The 14382-nt window shown below is 64.6% G+C and overlaps 4 protein-coding genes across 4 annotated transcripts; 1 reads left to right on the forward strand and 3 right to left on the reverse strand.

Moving 5' to 3' along the window:
- Positions 1–791: 791 nt before the first annotated feature.
- On the reverse strand, positions 792–1929 carry EMIHUDRAFT_116798 (Hypothetical protein; the record flags this gene model as incomplete). The annotated part of the gene is made up of 2 exons (XM_005774769.1): positions 792–886; positions 1041–1929. The coding sequence occupies 2 exons, from the start codon at positions 1927–1929 to the stop codon at positions 792–794; spliced, it is 984 nt and encodes a 327-aa protein (XP_005774826.1).
- Positions 1930–2316: 387 nt separating this feature from the next.
- EMIHUDRAFT_116799 (hypothetical protein) lies at positions 2317–3447 on the reverse strand (the record flags this gene model as incomplete). The annotated part of the gene is made up of 1 exon (XM_005774770.1): positions 2317–3447. The coding sequence occupies one exon, from the start codon at positions 3445–3447 to the stop codon at positions 2317–2319; it is 1131 nt and encodes a 376-aa protein (XP_005774827.1).
- A 1150-nt stretch (positions 3448–4597) lies between these two features.
- Positions 4598–5878, reverse strand: EMIHUDRAFT_469654 (hypothetical protein; the record flags this gene model as incomplete). The annotated part of the gene is made up of 5 exons (XM_005774771.1): positions 4598–4766; positions 4845–4898; positions 4969–5115; positions 5185–5289; positions 5450–5878. 5 exons carry the CDS (start codon positions 5876–5878, stop codon positions 4680–4682), a joined length of 822 nt encoding a protein of 273 aa, XP_005774828.1. The 3' UTR covers positions 4598–4679.
- Positions 5879–5969: 91 nt separating this feature from the next.
- On the forward strand, positions 5970–9385 carry EMIHUDRAFT_419045 (hypothetical protein). The gene is made up of 10 exons (XM_005774772.1): positions 5970–6171; positions 6241–6409; positions 6481–6596; positions 6661–6831; positions 7190–7806; positions 8096–8145; positions 8221–8306; positions 8393–8581; positions 8645–8781; positions 8831–9385. The coding sequence occupies exons 1-10, from the start codon at positions 6016–6018 to the stop codon at positions 9060–9062; spliced, it is 1923 nt and encodes a 640-aa protein (XP_005774829.1). The 5' UTR covers positions 5970–6015; the 3' UTR covers positions 9063–9385.
- The last annotated feature ends 4997 nt before the right edge of the window (positions 9386–14382 follow it).

Below are 14382 nucleotides of genomic sequence, written 5' to 3' on the forward strand. Positions count from 1 at the left end.
GCGCGGGTTCAGCGGCCGCCGGCGGTCGTACCGCTCGCCGGCCAGCGCAGCAGCGGCCAGCGCAGCGGCCGCCGGCGCAGCAGCCAGAGCAGCCGGTGCGCGCCTTGCGAGGCGAGTACTGCCGCCCGGCAGCCCTTGAGGCGGCCGGCGGCGGCAGTACTCGTTCGAACTTTGCGAGCCGTGCGCGCGCCGAGGCGCCCGCGGCGCGCGCCCGGCTGCCAGTAGGAGGCGGCGCAATATGGCCATAGTACAGCCCTTGAGGAGGATATGCAATATGGGACACGATGTCTCTCACGCCGACTCACGCGAACATATATGAGAGAGGTTTTGACTCCTACCGGCACCTGACGCTATCCCTGGCAGCTCTAATGACCAGGATCAGTAGTGCTACAATAGAGGGTGCCCATACTAGCGCAGGAGCTGCCACACTCGCCCGGACAGTCCCCTTCTGGGGCCGGTTCCGCCCAGCCCGCGAGCTGCCCGCGAGAGCCGCGGACAGCGGGGCCGTGCCGCGGGTGCCTACTGCCGAGTGCCACAAACACTGCGCCGTCCCGCCATCACCTACAGGCTGTCTTGTGTGATGGCTGGGATGTCCAAACGCCACCATCTTGGCTCTTGCGACCTCAAACCCGCGAGCTGTATGGGTGGTCCTGACTCCTGACGTCGACAGACGCCCGATGACCACGGTGAAGCTGAGCCGGAACGAGTCGACAAGTCTCGCCTGAGCCCGTGGCGGTCGCAGGCTGAGTCGCTGTGCACGGGCCGGTACCTCAGGCGTCACCTCCGCAGCCTCAGGTCTCAAACTCCACCACCTCCGACGGGACGCCTTCGGTGGCACGCTCGGCGGCGAGTTTGTGGCAGCTCCATCTCGAGTACGGCGTCGAGCCTACTCACTCCTGTTGGATCTGTGCACTCCCTGGGTCCCACTGAGTGCACAGAACGCGCGAGTGGTGCGTCCTGGGCGCGCGCAGGCTGCGGAGCTGCCACAAACTCGAGACACACTTTTTTGCACATTTTGATTTTCGACGCTTTTGTCCCACATATACGCTGCATCGGCACGCTCTTCCCCGCCGCGGCCTGCGTCGCCAGGAACTCGCGCAGCCGCAGGCGCACGCGCCGAAGCTGCACTGACAGCGCCGGCCCGTGTGGCGCTAGCATCGGCCGCCCATCGCCGCACGCGGCCTCCTCCTGCCGCTCGTCATCCTCCGCCTCGAGGGCGTCCGCCAGCGCGCTGCGCTGCACACCCCGGCGCACAGGAGGCGGCGCCGGCCGCACCTCGGCCGCCTCGGCGTCGCCCGCGGCACGGGCGCCCCGCTCGCCGTCCGCGCGGTCCATCGCCGCATCCCCATCCCCGTCTGCGGCGGCGCCTCCTGCGCCCGTGCCGGCCTGCTCTGCGACGGCTCGCCACCGCTCGTCGTCCAGCATGTGCCACCACCGCCGATCCGGGTAGCCGTCGTACTCGACCTGGTGCGCGATCCGTCCGTCCCCGTCCTCCTCCCGCGCCATGACGGTCGCAGGGTACCACCGCTCACTGTCGCAGAAGATCTCGAGGCGCGATCCGGTGGACAGGACAGTGTGGCCGTCGAGCGCCGCCCTGGCATCCTCGCGCTGTCGCTTCCGCCGCTTCGCCTTCGTCTCCTTGCTGCGCAGCAGGGTGTAGTTCGGGCCCACCTCCGCCACGCTGTCCAGCAGCTGGGCGGCGCTCGCCATCTCGACCGCGTCGTCCTCCGGCGGAAGCTCCGCGTCGCCCGCGGCCGCTTCCCGAGCGCGCTCGTCGCGCATCCGCTCGTGGTGGGCCTGCCGACGCGCCACGCCGGCGCCCGTGTGCCTCGCCGCCGCGTCCGGTGACGGCATCGGTCGCTGCCACAGGTCGTCCCACAGGTCGTACCAACAGGTCGTCCCAAAGGGGACGCATCCAAACCGCCGCATTTCGCCCGCCGAAAAGTCTCCCACTCGCTCTGCCCCAATCTCGAGTCCTCTCACTAGTTACATACATACTCGCACAACAACCCAGCAAGCAAAAAGGAGCACACACGACACACGCCTCTCTCACCGCATACAGCTTACAGGTTACAGCACGAGCAAGTCCGCACTAGCGACTGCCACTAGAAAAAAAGGCACACATGAACAACAGCCACCCACACAGTCACAGACACACACAGTGCATATGTTTATACAGCCCAGCCCCAGGATACGCCCCATGACGGATGACGCCCCCCGGCCCCGCCACCCCCAGCCGCCACGGCACACGCGCGAGAGGCGCGTCCTCGAGCGTCCTCCGCGGGACCTCTCCTACTCCTGCGGCGCCGGGGCCGGTCACTTCGACGCGCGGGCGGCCGTGATTTGAACGTCGGAGCAGGAGGCCCAGACCTGATTGCTCTCCTCGCAGTCCCATCTCCAGCCCAGCACGTACTTGCCCGGCGCGAGCGACGAGGGCAGCGTGACGTAGTCGACTATCTCCAGGTTGTACGGTCCCCACATACCCGAGCATAGGCAGTCGCTCTCGACGGCCGTCGTGCGGCAGTCTGGCACCTCGTCGCACTTTGGCGCGAAGCCGGCACCAGTGAAGCCATCGTTCCGTGGGATCGGGTTCTTCACCCACGTGCTGCCCGGCGGGTTTGTGCCCTCCGATACGTAGTCGCCGTCGAACCACGCCTTGGTGCCGTCGAGGCCGCCCCACCGGAAGAGCTGCTTGCGGCTCCGGTCGAAGGGCAGGGGCGTCTTTTGGAAGCATGCCTCGTTGAGCGGCTCGCCGGCTGGGCAGAGCCGATACTGATACCCGCCGCCGTGGTTCGCCGTGATCGCCCAAGACACCTCAACGGTGTCGCCAGCCGACCACGTTGTGTTGGTGTTGAGCGCGCCAAGCACCGCTGAACCCAGATCGCCCTGCTTCGCGTGGCTCGTGTTCCGGTAGACGGCGCCGTGCCCTCCCGGGCCGGCAGCGCGGCCACCCGCCATGCCGCACGCGTCGAACACAGGCGCGAAGCCCGGCGCTCTCCACGGCGTGAAAGCGTACCTATCCGCCGCCGAGCCACACTCCGCGTCCGTGTTCACCGTGCGCAGCCGTTCGTCGCATAGAGTGGCGTTCATCGGAGTGGCGCAGACCTTGCGCTTCTCTGGGCCGACCTCTGGGCCGCGCGTGCTGCCGTCGCAAGCGTGGCAGCCTATCGCACACCCATTCGAGAACCAGAAGCACGATTGCGCCAGATTCGCGCTGTACTTTCCCAGCCGCGCGCCGGAGGCACCAGCGACAGGGCACCACGTGCCCGCCTCGTTGGGAAGCGACACACGTGGCACGGGCTCGGGCACGGCGCCCGACGCCCACGGGGCTTGATCGGCATCGACAGCCTGCCGCGGCAGCGGCCTCACCACCGAACCGTGGCCCGCGACGAGCGGGATGAGGAGCGAGCGAGCGAAAACGCGCACAGCCACCCATGCTTGGCCCATCTCGCCGCGGGCAAGTGGGCAAGTGTGCGGACGCGGCCCTGAACCTTCTTTTCTACCAGGCTTAGGATTGAGAGCAGCCTCGCTCTCAATCCTACAAGTCGAAGGATTGTGAGCAGCACTCCTTGCAATCGTAGCATCTCTGTGCGATTGTGAGCACCCACGCTCGCAATCCTACGTCATCTAGGACTAAGAGCAGCTCCGCTCACAAGGTGACTGGTGACGCCTACGACTACTACCAGCGCGCTCACAATCCGAGCAACGTCTAGGGTTGCGAGCAGCTTAGCTCACAATCCTAGCAACATGCCTCCGATTGCGAGCAGTAGCGCTCGCAATCCTACATCTTGTATGAGCAGCTGCGCTCACAATCGTACCAAAGATCCGAGGACTGCTAGCAGCGCACAGAGGGTGCTCCCAATCGCTCCAGCCGCGAGCGCTTGTGAGTGAGCGCGCCGGGAGGGTCTCCTCGCAATCCAAACAGTGATCGCACCGATTGCGAGGGGACCCGCTCGCAATCCTATAGAAGTCGTAGGACTGTGGGCGGTGTCGCTCGCAATCGGCGAAAGTTCTAGGATTGCGAGTGCTACTGCTCGCAATCGGAGGCATGTTGCTAGGATTGTGAGCTAAGCTGCTGCAACCCTAGAGTTTGCTCGGATTGTGAGCGCGCTGGTAGTAGTCGTAGGCGTCACCAGTCAGCAGTCACCTTGTGAGCGGAGCTGCTCTTAGTCCTAGATGACGTAGGATTGCGAGCGTGGGTGCTCACAATCGCACAGAGATGCTACGATTGCGAGGAGTGCTGCTCACAATCCTTCGACTTGTAGGATTGAGAGCGAGGCTGCTCTCAATCCTAAGCCTGGTAGAAAAGAAGGTTCACCGCCAGTGTGGCGTATCTCAGCTTCATTTTGTTTTCCTGCTATGGACTCGGGAGCACAGGACGCGGTAAAAACGGGGTACGCCAAAAGGCACGGCAAAGGAGATTTCCGGCGGCGAGCCTTATCTCCCCTCTCTGCGGACTGCAGCGCACACTCTCTCCCGCGCTTCCCGCCGGCGCGCGCGCGCGAGCACACCCACACGTGAGACGTGACTCGTGAGCACAGCGTGCACCATGCTGCAGCTGAGCGAGCCCCAGGGCGGGGGCGCGGGCAAACTGTACTGAGACGCAAGACTATAGACTCAATACACACGGACACGCAACAAACTAAAAAAGAAAGCACCTGCGCCAGCCCGAAGCGCACCTAATGCCCCGCGCGTGCAAACGAGAGGTACGCCGTCCAGACGAACGAGACGACGTGCCGCACTGGCAGCCGCAGGTAGAGCGGCACCTATTCACACCAGCATGAGGTGTGGGCAGCGCCGCGTGCTGCCGCAGGCGTGGAGGAGGGGAGGGAGAGAAAGGGCGCCGAGAAGCAGACGAGGTCGGCGGGCAGCCAGACGCGCAGCAGGTCGAACTCGTCCTTTGGGGAGGCGGGAGGCGAGTGGGCGTCTCGTGGTTTGCGAGAGGCGAGGGCCGGGCTCTCCGCGCGCCTTTGCAAAGTTGGCCTGGTACTTCTCGATCCCAGAGGAGATGCAGCCGGCGGGCTCGAATCCCGTGGCCGCGTCGGAGAAGACGGCGGCCTTGAAGACGTAGAAGGTCGGTAGGTAGATGAGCGAGAGCACGGCCAGGTCGAGCGCCTGCCCACACAGCGGCGGTGAGGAGAGAGACCCTGCAGCTGGACGCGGACTGGGGGCGGGCGAAGGTGCCGTCTGCGCCGCGAGCGCGCGCAGCCCCGGCCCGTCCCGCAGCTTGTCCGCCCACGGCTGCGAGGTGAAGGCGTCCACGTCAAAGAGGCGCTTGAAGACCTGCACCTGTGGGCCGGAGGCGGCACGGAGCCTCGGGAGCGTCTCGTATCTCGGAGGCGTCTCGGAAGTGTCTATGGAAGCGTCTGAGAAGCGTCTCGGAAGTATCTCGGAGGCGGCTCGGAAGTGTCTTGGAAGCGCCTCGGAAGTATCTCGTCTGCTTCCGTACCTGGTACAGATACTGGAAGCCACCGAGGTAGACGAGCCCAAACGAGGCAAAGAGCAGCAGGCGCGAATAGTCGAGCTCCGCGACGGGCGTCTGCGCAATGACAAGCTGCGCCAGCAGGTCGGCCGAAGCCGTCTTGACGGTGGCAATGCCCAGGTTATTGGCGAGCGGATTGTCTTTTGCCCACTGCGCGTAGGACGAATCGCTGCTCGTCGGCACGACCACGCCAGTCTTTCCGTCAGCAAAAGAAGCAGGCCGCCTCAGGAGGCCGCCCGTCACCTCCTCCTCCTGTCGTTGGAGCAAAGTGAGGCCGGCGCGGCGCAATATCAGTTGTGTCGAGCGAACCACGGCGGGCGTGGCGATTGCGCCATGCACGGCCGGTAGCAGCACGGCTAGGAGAGGTAAGACGCCATGTACGGCCAAGACCCGCATCGAATCGATTCCGGCCGCGCATTTTGTTTTTTCAAATTCCATTAAACGGTTGCCATAAAAAATAAATAGCCGTCATCTGCACGAACACAGACGACTGCGCTCAGTTCTCGTCGGTGTTTGTCGCGTCATTTGCTTCAATGTCCGCCCGCTGGCTCTTGCTTCTCGCGACGCACTGCTCCGCTGCGCTCCGAAACCCCTTTCGCGCAGCGCCGACGCACTTTGATTACATCATCGTCGGCGGCGGCACGGCCGGCTGCGTGCTCGCTGATAGGCTCTCGGCGGCGTCGAAACAGGCTGCCGGCCCAGCCCACTGCCGCCGCTTCCGCCGCCGCCGCCGTCGCAACCGAGCCCTCTAATCGCAGGTGCTCGTGCTAGAGCCAGGCCCGTCGCCAGCCGCGGAGCTCAAGATTGCGGCGCCGGTTGCGCTGACCAAGCTCTTCGGCTCAGAGTACGACTGGGGCTTTCGCTCGGCGCCGGCGCCAGGCACCGCCGGCCGAGAGGTGCACCTGTGCCGCGGAAAGTGCCTCGGAGGCGCGGGCGTCTCGCCGCTCTGACGCCAGAAGCGGTCACGGCTCGGCCCGTGACGCCTCCGTGCCACACAGGCTCCAGCGCGACCAACGCGCTGCTCTACCTGCGCGGCACGGCGGCCGACTTTGACGGGTGGGGGCTGGACGGGTGGGGCTCCGAAGCGATGCTCGCCTCCTTCCTCGCCGTGGAGGCGAAGAGGACCGCCGGCTGTCGCACAGCCAGCTCTTCGTTTGACGGAGTTGATGCGTGGTCAGGCGCAGAGGGACGCCGCGTTTCGCACCGACGCGCTCCACCACGGCAGCGGCGGCGCGGTGCCCGCCGAGACGCCGCGCTACGCGAACCCGCTCTCGGAGCGCTTCCTCGAGGCGGCGGCGCAGGCGGGCCACCCCTCCAACGCAGACTTCAACGACTGGAGCCGGCCGCAGGCGAAGAGAGGGCGAGGAGAGGGCGGGGAGAGGGCGAAGAGAGGATGAAGAGAGGATGAAGAGAGGGCGGGGAGAGGGCGAAGAGAGGATGAAGAGAGGACGAAGAGAGGGCGGGGAGAGGGCGAAGAGAGGATGAAGAGAGGATGAAGAGAGGGCGGGGAGAGGGCGAAGAGAGGATGAAGAGAGGATGAAGAGAGGGCGGGGAGAGGGCGAAGAGAGGATGAAGAGAGGACGAAGAGAGGGCGGGGAGAGGGCGAAGAGAGGATGAAGAGAGGACGAAGAGAGGGCGGGGAGAGGGCAGCACTCCCACCGCCTACACGACACGTCCACGACGCGCCCTGGCGCGTGCCCCCCCCAGGCGGGCGTGGGCCGCTTCCAGCTCACGACACGGCGCGGCAGGCGAGCGCACTCGGCCGCCACCCACCTGCGTCGGGCGGCGCGGCGGCCGAACCTGCACGTGCGGTGCGGCTGCGCAGCGACGCGACTGCTCCTCGAGGCGGAGGGGGGGGGAGGAGGCGGAGGCGGAGGAGGGAAGACGCGGCCGTGGACGGGCCCGGCGGTCACCGGCCAGGCGGGGAGGCGCGCAGTCGGGGTGGAGTACATCGACGCAGCGGGCGTGCAGCGGACGGCGAGCGTGAGCGGCGGCGGCGGAGGTGGAGGCGGGGAGGTGCTGCTGTGCGCGGGCGCGGTCTCGTCCCCGCACCTGCTGCTGCTGTCTGGCATCGGGTCGCCGGACGAGCTGGCGGCGCACGGCATCGGAGCCGAGGTGTGTCTGCCAGGCGTCGGTCGGAACCTGATCGACCAGCCCGCCGTCGTGACTGGCTACACGGTCACCTCGCCCCTCTCCATCACGGACGAGATGTTCTGGCGGCGGAGCGGCGCCCTCTCGCCGCGCCGCGTGGGCGAGTGGCTGCTCCGCGGCTCGGGCCCGCTCGCGTCGAGCGGCTGCGACTTTGGGGGCTTCTTCTCCAGCCGGCATAAGACTCGCAGAGAGAGAGGGAGAGAGAGAGAGAGAGAGAGAGAGAGAGAGAGAGAGAGAGAGAGAGAGAGAGAGAGAGAGAGAGAGAGAGAGAGAGAGAGGCGACGAGATGCGCCCAGATGCGCCGAGATGCGCCGAGATTGGGGTCGGAGCCGTCTTCTCCACTCGGCGGGCGGGAGGAGCACTGACGAGCCGCGGGCGGCGCCTCTTCACGCGTGCCGTCTGTGAGCAGGCTCCCTGCGAGCTCCGCTCTATACATTGTATCATGTGTGTCTTGTGTCTCAGGCCGGGGCTGGCGCAGCCCGACCTGCAGCTCCGCTTTGTGCCCGGCCTGGGCGCTCACCGCTCCCCCTGACGGCACCTCGAGAGCTGCCAGCGGTCTCTTGAGGCTTGGGGCCGCGTGCATGCAGGCACCTCTCCCGACGGCGTCTCGAGCTACCGCGACATCGGCCGCGCGGGCAAGACGCCCTCCGGCCTCACGCTGCAGAGCATCGCGGCGCGGCTCTCTCCGCGGGGGAGGGGGGGGGGGAGAGAGGAGGTGTGGAGGAGCTCGAGAGACAGCTGTGCTGTAGCTGTGCGTAGGTGCGGCCGACCGCGCGGGGCTCGGTCTCGCTCTCCTCCGCCGACCCGTCCGCGCCGCCTCGCATCGAGACCGGGTACGGCACCTCGGAGGCGGACCTGGCGACGCTGCGGCAGGGGCTGCGCCTCTCGCGTGAGCTCGTCGCGCAGCCCGCTTTCGACGGCGTGCGGGGCGAGGAGGCGTGGCCGCGCGTCGACCTCGGCGACGTCTAGCCGAGATGTCGCCCTAGATCGCCCGAGATCGCCCGAGGCGAGGCCGCGTGTCGATTACGCCGCCCAGGCGACGACGCCGCCCTCGACGAGTACATCCGCTCGACGGCGCATTCGGCCAACGCGCTCGGCGGCTCCTGTCGCATGGGGCGCGCGACTTCGCCCGCCCGGCTCGTGGAGGGGTGTCGTGCGGAGCGACCCTCACGGCGCGCCTTCCCCCCCGCCGAGCAGGTCGGACCCGCTCGCCGTCGTCGACCCCGCGCTGCGCGTGCGGGGCGCGAGCGGGCTGCGTGTGGTGGACGCGTCGGTGCTGCCCACCCTGCCCGGCGGCCAGCTCGGCGCGACGACGTTTGCCCTCGCCGAGCGCGCCGCCCGCATCATTTTGGGCGAGAGGGCGGCGGGCGAGGCCGAAGCGCCGGCCGAGCGGCGTCAAGAGCACGCGCATGCGCTCGGGGCGGCCTGAGCGACGCGGCGAATGCGCTCGGTTGCGCGAACGCTCTCGTCTCCGAGTGCTGTAACGGCGTGTGGCAGCTCTGCCTTGCCCAACGAGCCGACAATGTCGGAGACGGAGGCGATGCGAGCGCTGCGCCGGCGGCTGCGCATGGCATGGCGAGATTGCACGTTGTTGTACTGTCTCCAAGGTACCGCTTGATCGCATGCATGGGAGTTAGCCTGGTCCCTGGACCCGCTGGACCAGGCTCACATACACATTACACTGTCTCGGGGAGGTCTCCGCCCCACACGCTACCGGCGGTCTCTAGGAATAGAAAGTACACAAGTGACATGATTTTAAAGTATGCATATACAAGTAGAGGAACGAGTCGAGAGGACAGGGAGGGACGTGTCCGGGGGATGGGTACTGAAACGAGCTCAAAGATAGAAACAAAACACCGCGCGATTTTATTTTTCTAAAAAGAGTTGTGTTGTATATGGATTTGGGCGCGTGATTCTTATTTGCAATTTGCATAAGGCTAGGGGGATGGAGCGTGCCACACAGAGCGTGCAGTCGCGCGGGATTAGATACGGTAACCTCACACCCAGAGCACCATGAAGCGCACCCAGCGGGCCGGATGCTCGGGGATGGGCTACGAGAGCAAGAAAGCCCTGACGCTTGGGGGTTGCGCGTTCGCAGGGAAGGGGGTAGGGGCCATAAAGTTGACATGGGTGTCCGAGTGTCCGAGGATTGGAGCCGCCGGCCTCCGCGCTCCGGGTTTCCCCATAGCGACAGAACGTCTGACTCAGAACGCCACCCGTCTACTCGGAGCTAATAGACACCTGGGACACGGACACGACGCACACCCTCACCCGGCGTCGCCGCTCCGGACCCCCCGCTCGGCCTCCCCACTAGTACCTACCCCCGCTACCCCCGCTCCGGGGTGACTCCCCTCGCTCCTCTCCGGTCCTTCCTCCCGTTCGCTTCCCGATGGTTATGCGACGGGGCGCGGGGCCCGACTTCCCCTGCTACACTTCCTCGGCCGCGGTCTCGCCTTCTCTGCCTGATCCTGTTGACTCCGCGGACGGCTGCAGAGGAATTTGAGGGCGGCTGCAGAGGAGTACCCGTACCCGTCTCCCCGGGGGAGGGCGGCGGCTGCAGAGGAGGGCGAGCGTGCCGCCGTGTGAGTGAGTGAGTGTGACACACACACACAGCGCGCGCGTGCCGCCGCACCCCCTCGAGCAGCTGGGCCGGTCTCCCTGCGTCGGCGGATCGATTCCGCTTCCGTGGCCTCTCTATAAGCTGTGGCGCGCACCCAGTATGGTCGTGGTCGAGACCGAGGTGTCGAACTGAGAGCCACTACTGGAGGCTACCTCCGGCCACCGCTCGACTACCCACGCACATGGCCGGTCCTGTGGCTTGCCTGGACTCGCTCAGAAGCCTCAATTCGCGCACACCTTTGCTCTCTGGCTCCCGCGAGTGCGTTCAGGCCACTCAAGCGGCAGGCGACGCCGAGCACCCACAACGCATCTCGCCGGGGAGCCACCTATCGACCCGACTGATTGGCAGCATCAAAGCCGACCCCATGACGGTCCTTCAGCCCCACGAGATAGGCAGTTGCGCCCTGATCTCGGTCCAAGACGGCCAACGCCGTGTCCGGCACCTGCTGGCTGCTTCACGGGGATGGCCCCCCCCGGACACATGCTGCAGCCCCGAGTGGATGTATTGGTCGATTGTGGGCGGTCCCACAAGACTACTCTAGTAGGGGCCGGGCGCTGGAGCGTCGGCGGTACACCTGTGCAGATGTTGCGCGTGTGAAATGGCTCCTTCCTCGTACAGGGTAGGAGGCAGGTGGTGGGTTTTAGAGTGTCGTGAGTGCTTGCAGCCGCGAGTGCAGCACCGTTTGTGACTCCCATGGATGCAGTTGGGTGGGGCACGGTGCTGGGGGGCGGTCCGGTGCGCCACAACAGCCTCCCCGCTGACCCCCATCCAGTCAGTGTGAGTCCTTCGGTAAGCGCGGGTTAGCGCGGGTTAGTGCTCACTAACCCGGCACGGGTTAGCACGGGTCAGAACGGGTTATCATAACCCGACGCTAACCCGACGCTAACCCGGCACTAACCCGTGCGGCTGGGGGGCATACGTCAGCAGGGGTTTGCGCCGGGTTAGGGGTGGGTTAGGGCCGGGTTAGAGCTGGTTGGCGAGATGAAACGGCTGCTGTGGCGGGCACTTCTGTTAACACATTCTGCCTTAACAGGTCGGCATGGTCTTCTGGTAACAGGCATGTTGTTGGTAACTTGATCGAATGTCGCCGAGGTCGCGGACGAGCACTCGGTGTACATCGAAAGCCTGGGCGGCCGGTACGTCTGGGACGAGGCTCGCTCGTGCTGGAAGTGGGTCGTCTACGTCGACTAGAGCACGTCCCTCCTCACTGCTCCGTGCACGCCTGACGCCCAGTCGACACACCTCCCGTTGCGCCCATGGCCTCCGCTACAGTGGCAGTGCGGGCTGCAGGGGGGCCGGCCCTCAACGTGTGCCAGTGATGGCCCTAGGGACGGGAGGAGTGAGTGCGCTGAGGGCGGTACATTAATCATTATAGATCCTGTGGCATGAGACTGTCCCGCTCGCCATGCGCCCGCGGCTGTGGTGTGGCGAGTGAGCGAACGCACGAGAGAGGGGCGGTACGAGCCGTAGAGCTCTAACCCAAACCTAACCCGAGACTAACCCGAGACTAACCCGGCGCTAACTAACCCGCGCTGTGCTCGGGGCATACGTTAGGACGGGTTAGTGCCGGGTTAGCGTCGGGTTAGCGTCGGGTTATGGTAACCCGTTCTGACCCGTGCTAACCCGTGCCGGGTTAGTGTGGCTTAACCCGGTGGACCCACGCTAACCCCGCTTACCGAAGGACTCGCGTCAGCACCGGCTAACCTCGAAATGTGCACCTTGGATGGCTCAAGCCTGTTCATGATTACAATAGTATTCAAGTATTGTACTCATAATACACGTGCATCGTGAGTACTCAACTCATGAGTACCACCGCAGTTGAGTATTCATACTCATGAGTACGTCTGGCGCATGCGTGAGTACTTGTACTCAAGTCCATGAATACTACTGGCCAGTCGGTCACGTCCCAAAACGCGCTCCCTGAGACTCGACCGACCGCTGTCTCTGCTCCAGCGCTTCGCATATGCCACCAAAGAGGAAGAAGGCCCAGCCTCGACTAGAAGTGCAAAAATACAAGCTGCTTCGGCAGCCGATGAATCTTATCGGCACGCAGGTCAAGTTCCTCGGGTCGTTCTGGGAAGGGCGCATGACGGCCGAAGAGAAAGCTACGGAGTACCTGTGCACGGTGCTTGACTGGAGTACCTGTGCTCGGTGCTTGACTTTCAGATCGCTCACCGCATGCAGCCTGGCGCCCCGCCGATGCTGGCAGACCCCAACCTCAACCCGGCCCACCTCGCTGTGCTGGTCAGGATTGGCTTCAACAAGAAGGCCTTCGAGCCGGCAGTGGCAGCGATCAAGGAGAAGTACTACGAGCTGTTCCGAGGCAAAGGGGGCGAGCACAAGGAGGGCTCCTCGGGCGCGGCCGGTGCGGCATCTTCATCGGCGGCCGGGGCGGCCGGGGCGGCTTCGTCGTCGGATGCCGCCGACGTGGCATCGTGAATATCTAGCCGCGGTGCCCTGTATTGTCTGTGGCTCCGTTTGTGTGTTTTAATTTTGGTCATTATTCTCTTCACAGCGCACGCGAAACGATAGCCCGGTCATGAACAACGACAAATCCTCTATCGAGCCACGCCACTAGCACTACTGGCTGCCTAATCCTCAATGCCCTCTTCAAACTCAGCAATCGCAGCCTTCACAGCCTCATCTTCCGCCTTTCGGTACTTCTTCACTGCGCCGTTCAGCTGCGCCTTGCCGCAGTTCTCGTACAGCTCCTCAAGCTCAACCCAGCGTGTATCGGCAAAGCCTGCGTCATGCTGGTCCTCTTTGAACGTGCCGCGCGTGAGGTAGCAAATGGTGTTGTCGGCAGCAGCCAGCCTGTTGAGCCGCTTCTTTCCGATCAGTTGATCGGGGTCGCAAAAGCGCATGCCGAGCACCGCCTCAATCTTGTAGCAGAATGTCGGCACGACCGCGTCATCCGCACCGCCACCTGCCAGCCGCGCCTGGCGCTGCGCCGCAGCCCCTCTCTGGCACTTGTAGCGGCAGCACATGGTGCGGTGCGCGTACTTGAGCAGGCGGTGCGCGCCGCAGTTGGCGCAGGGACCCTGGGAGTAGGCCCTGCGCGGCATGTGGACGCGCGCTCGGGTATTTCTCGGGTATACAGTGGGTTGCGGGCATTAAGAAAACAGGATTCGGCGGCACGCCGCCGTTTCTAAGCCTTTCCACAGCCCTCATCCACCCCACGCCGTGGTTTCTTAGCTCCGGCCGGCCTCCTAAGGATTTTAGGTAAGAGGTAAGCTGCGGTCCGCGAGGGCGATGCCAGAGTCTGCCGCCGAGTCGGCTCTCTGGATGACGGGAAGACGCACACACGCCTCCATCTCCACTCCACTCAGAACACCGTAGACTTGGAAAGTGACAAGTGCGCGCGCCGCAGGCGAAGAGAAATTTTGAGCTGGGGCTCCCGTTCACACTCGAGACTCGTGTCTGGCCTTTTCTCGGGGCCGCGCCTGCGGCGCGCCGTGGTTTCTTAGATTTTTGTGGAAATCTCTTGGTAGGGTTTCTTAATGCGACGTTTTCTTAATGCCCGCAACCCACTGTACCTGGACTTTTGCGGGTATACCCGGGTTTCACCTGCAAGTTGCTCACGCACTTGTATTTGAATACATTATTCATATTCATGAGTACAGGCAGACGTGAGTATTCATATTCATGGATACCAGGCGTCATGACTACTCATACTCAACAATACAAGCTGCCAAAGGATGAGTTGAGTTACTCATTGTAATCTTGAATAGGCTTGGGATGGCTGCGCTCCCTGTTTCACAGCCATCCGTGCTAAGGATGGCTGCAATTGCAGGATCCTAGCCACTCCGCCCTGCAAGCACGCGCCATTTTGGCTGCCTTCCAGCCAGTGCAGCCATCCTCCGGCCGATGGCTGCGATGGCTGTGTCCCGGCCATCCGCCCGGCCGCATGATGGCTGTCATACAGCCGTCGCAGCCATTTGGCCGGAGGATGGCTGTCGCGAATTCGACCCAGCCTTCTCGCCGCCCCGACACGAGCCCAGGTGGCTCCACTCTCGCTCCGCGAGCCACCACACCTTGTTCTGGATGGCTGGCGTCGTTATCTCTCAGCCATCGCGTTGGAACGCTTGGTCAGGATCTAGTAAGCTTAGCAATCGCCATACCAGACAAT

Source organism: Emiliania huxleyi (assembly GCF_000372725.1).
Source record: "Emiliania huxleyi CCMP1516 unplaced genomic scaffold EMIHUscaffold_308, whole genome shotgun sequence".
Lineage (NCBI taxonomy): Eukaryota > Haptophyta > Isochrysidales > Noelaerhabdaceae > Emiliania > Emiliania huxleyi.

What these genes read in the sequence shown, in the direction of transcription:
- EMIHUDRAFT_419045 (XM_005774772.1), top strand. Translation starts at nt 6,016, where the DNA reads ATGTCCGCCCGCTGGCTCTTGCTTCTCGCGACGCACTGCTCCGCTGCG. An exon ending in GGGGGCTTCTTCTCCAGCCG is followed by an intron (nt 7,807 to 8,095) that starts GCATAAGACTCG and finishes CTTGTGTCTCAG; the next exon opens with GCCGGGGCTGGCGCAGCCCG. An exon ending in GCGAGGAGGCGTGGCCGCGC is followed by an intron (nt 8,582 to 8,644) that starts GTCGACCTCGGC and finishes GCCCGAGGCGAG; the next exon opens with GCCGCGTGTCGATTACGCCG.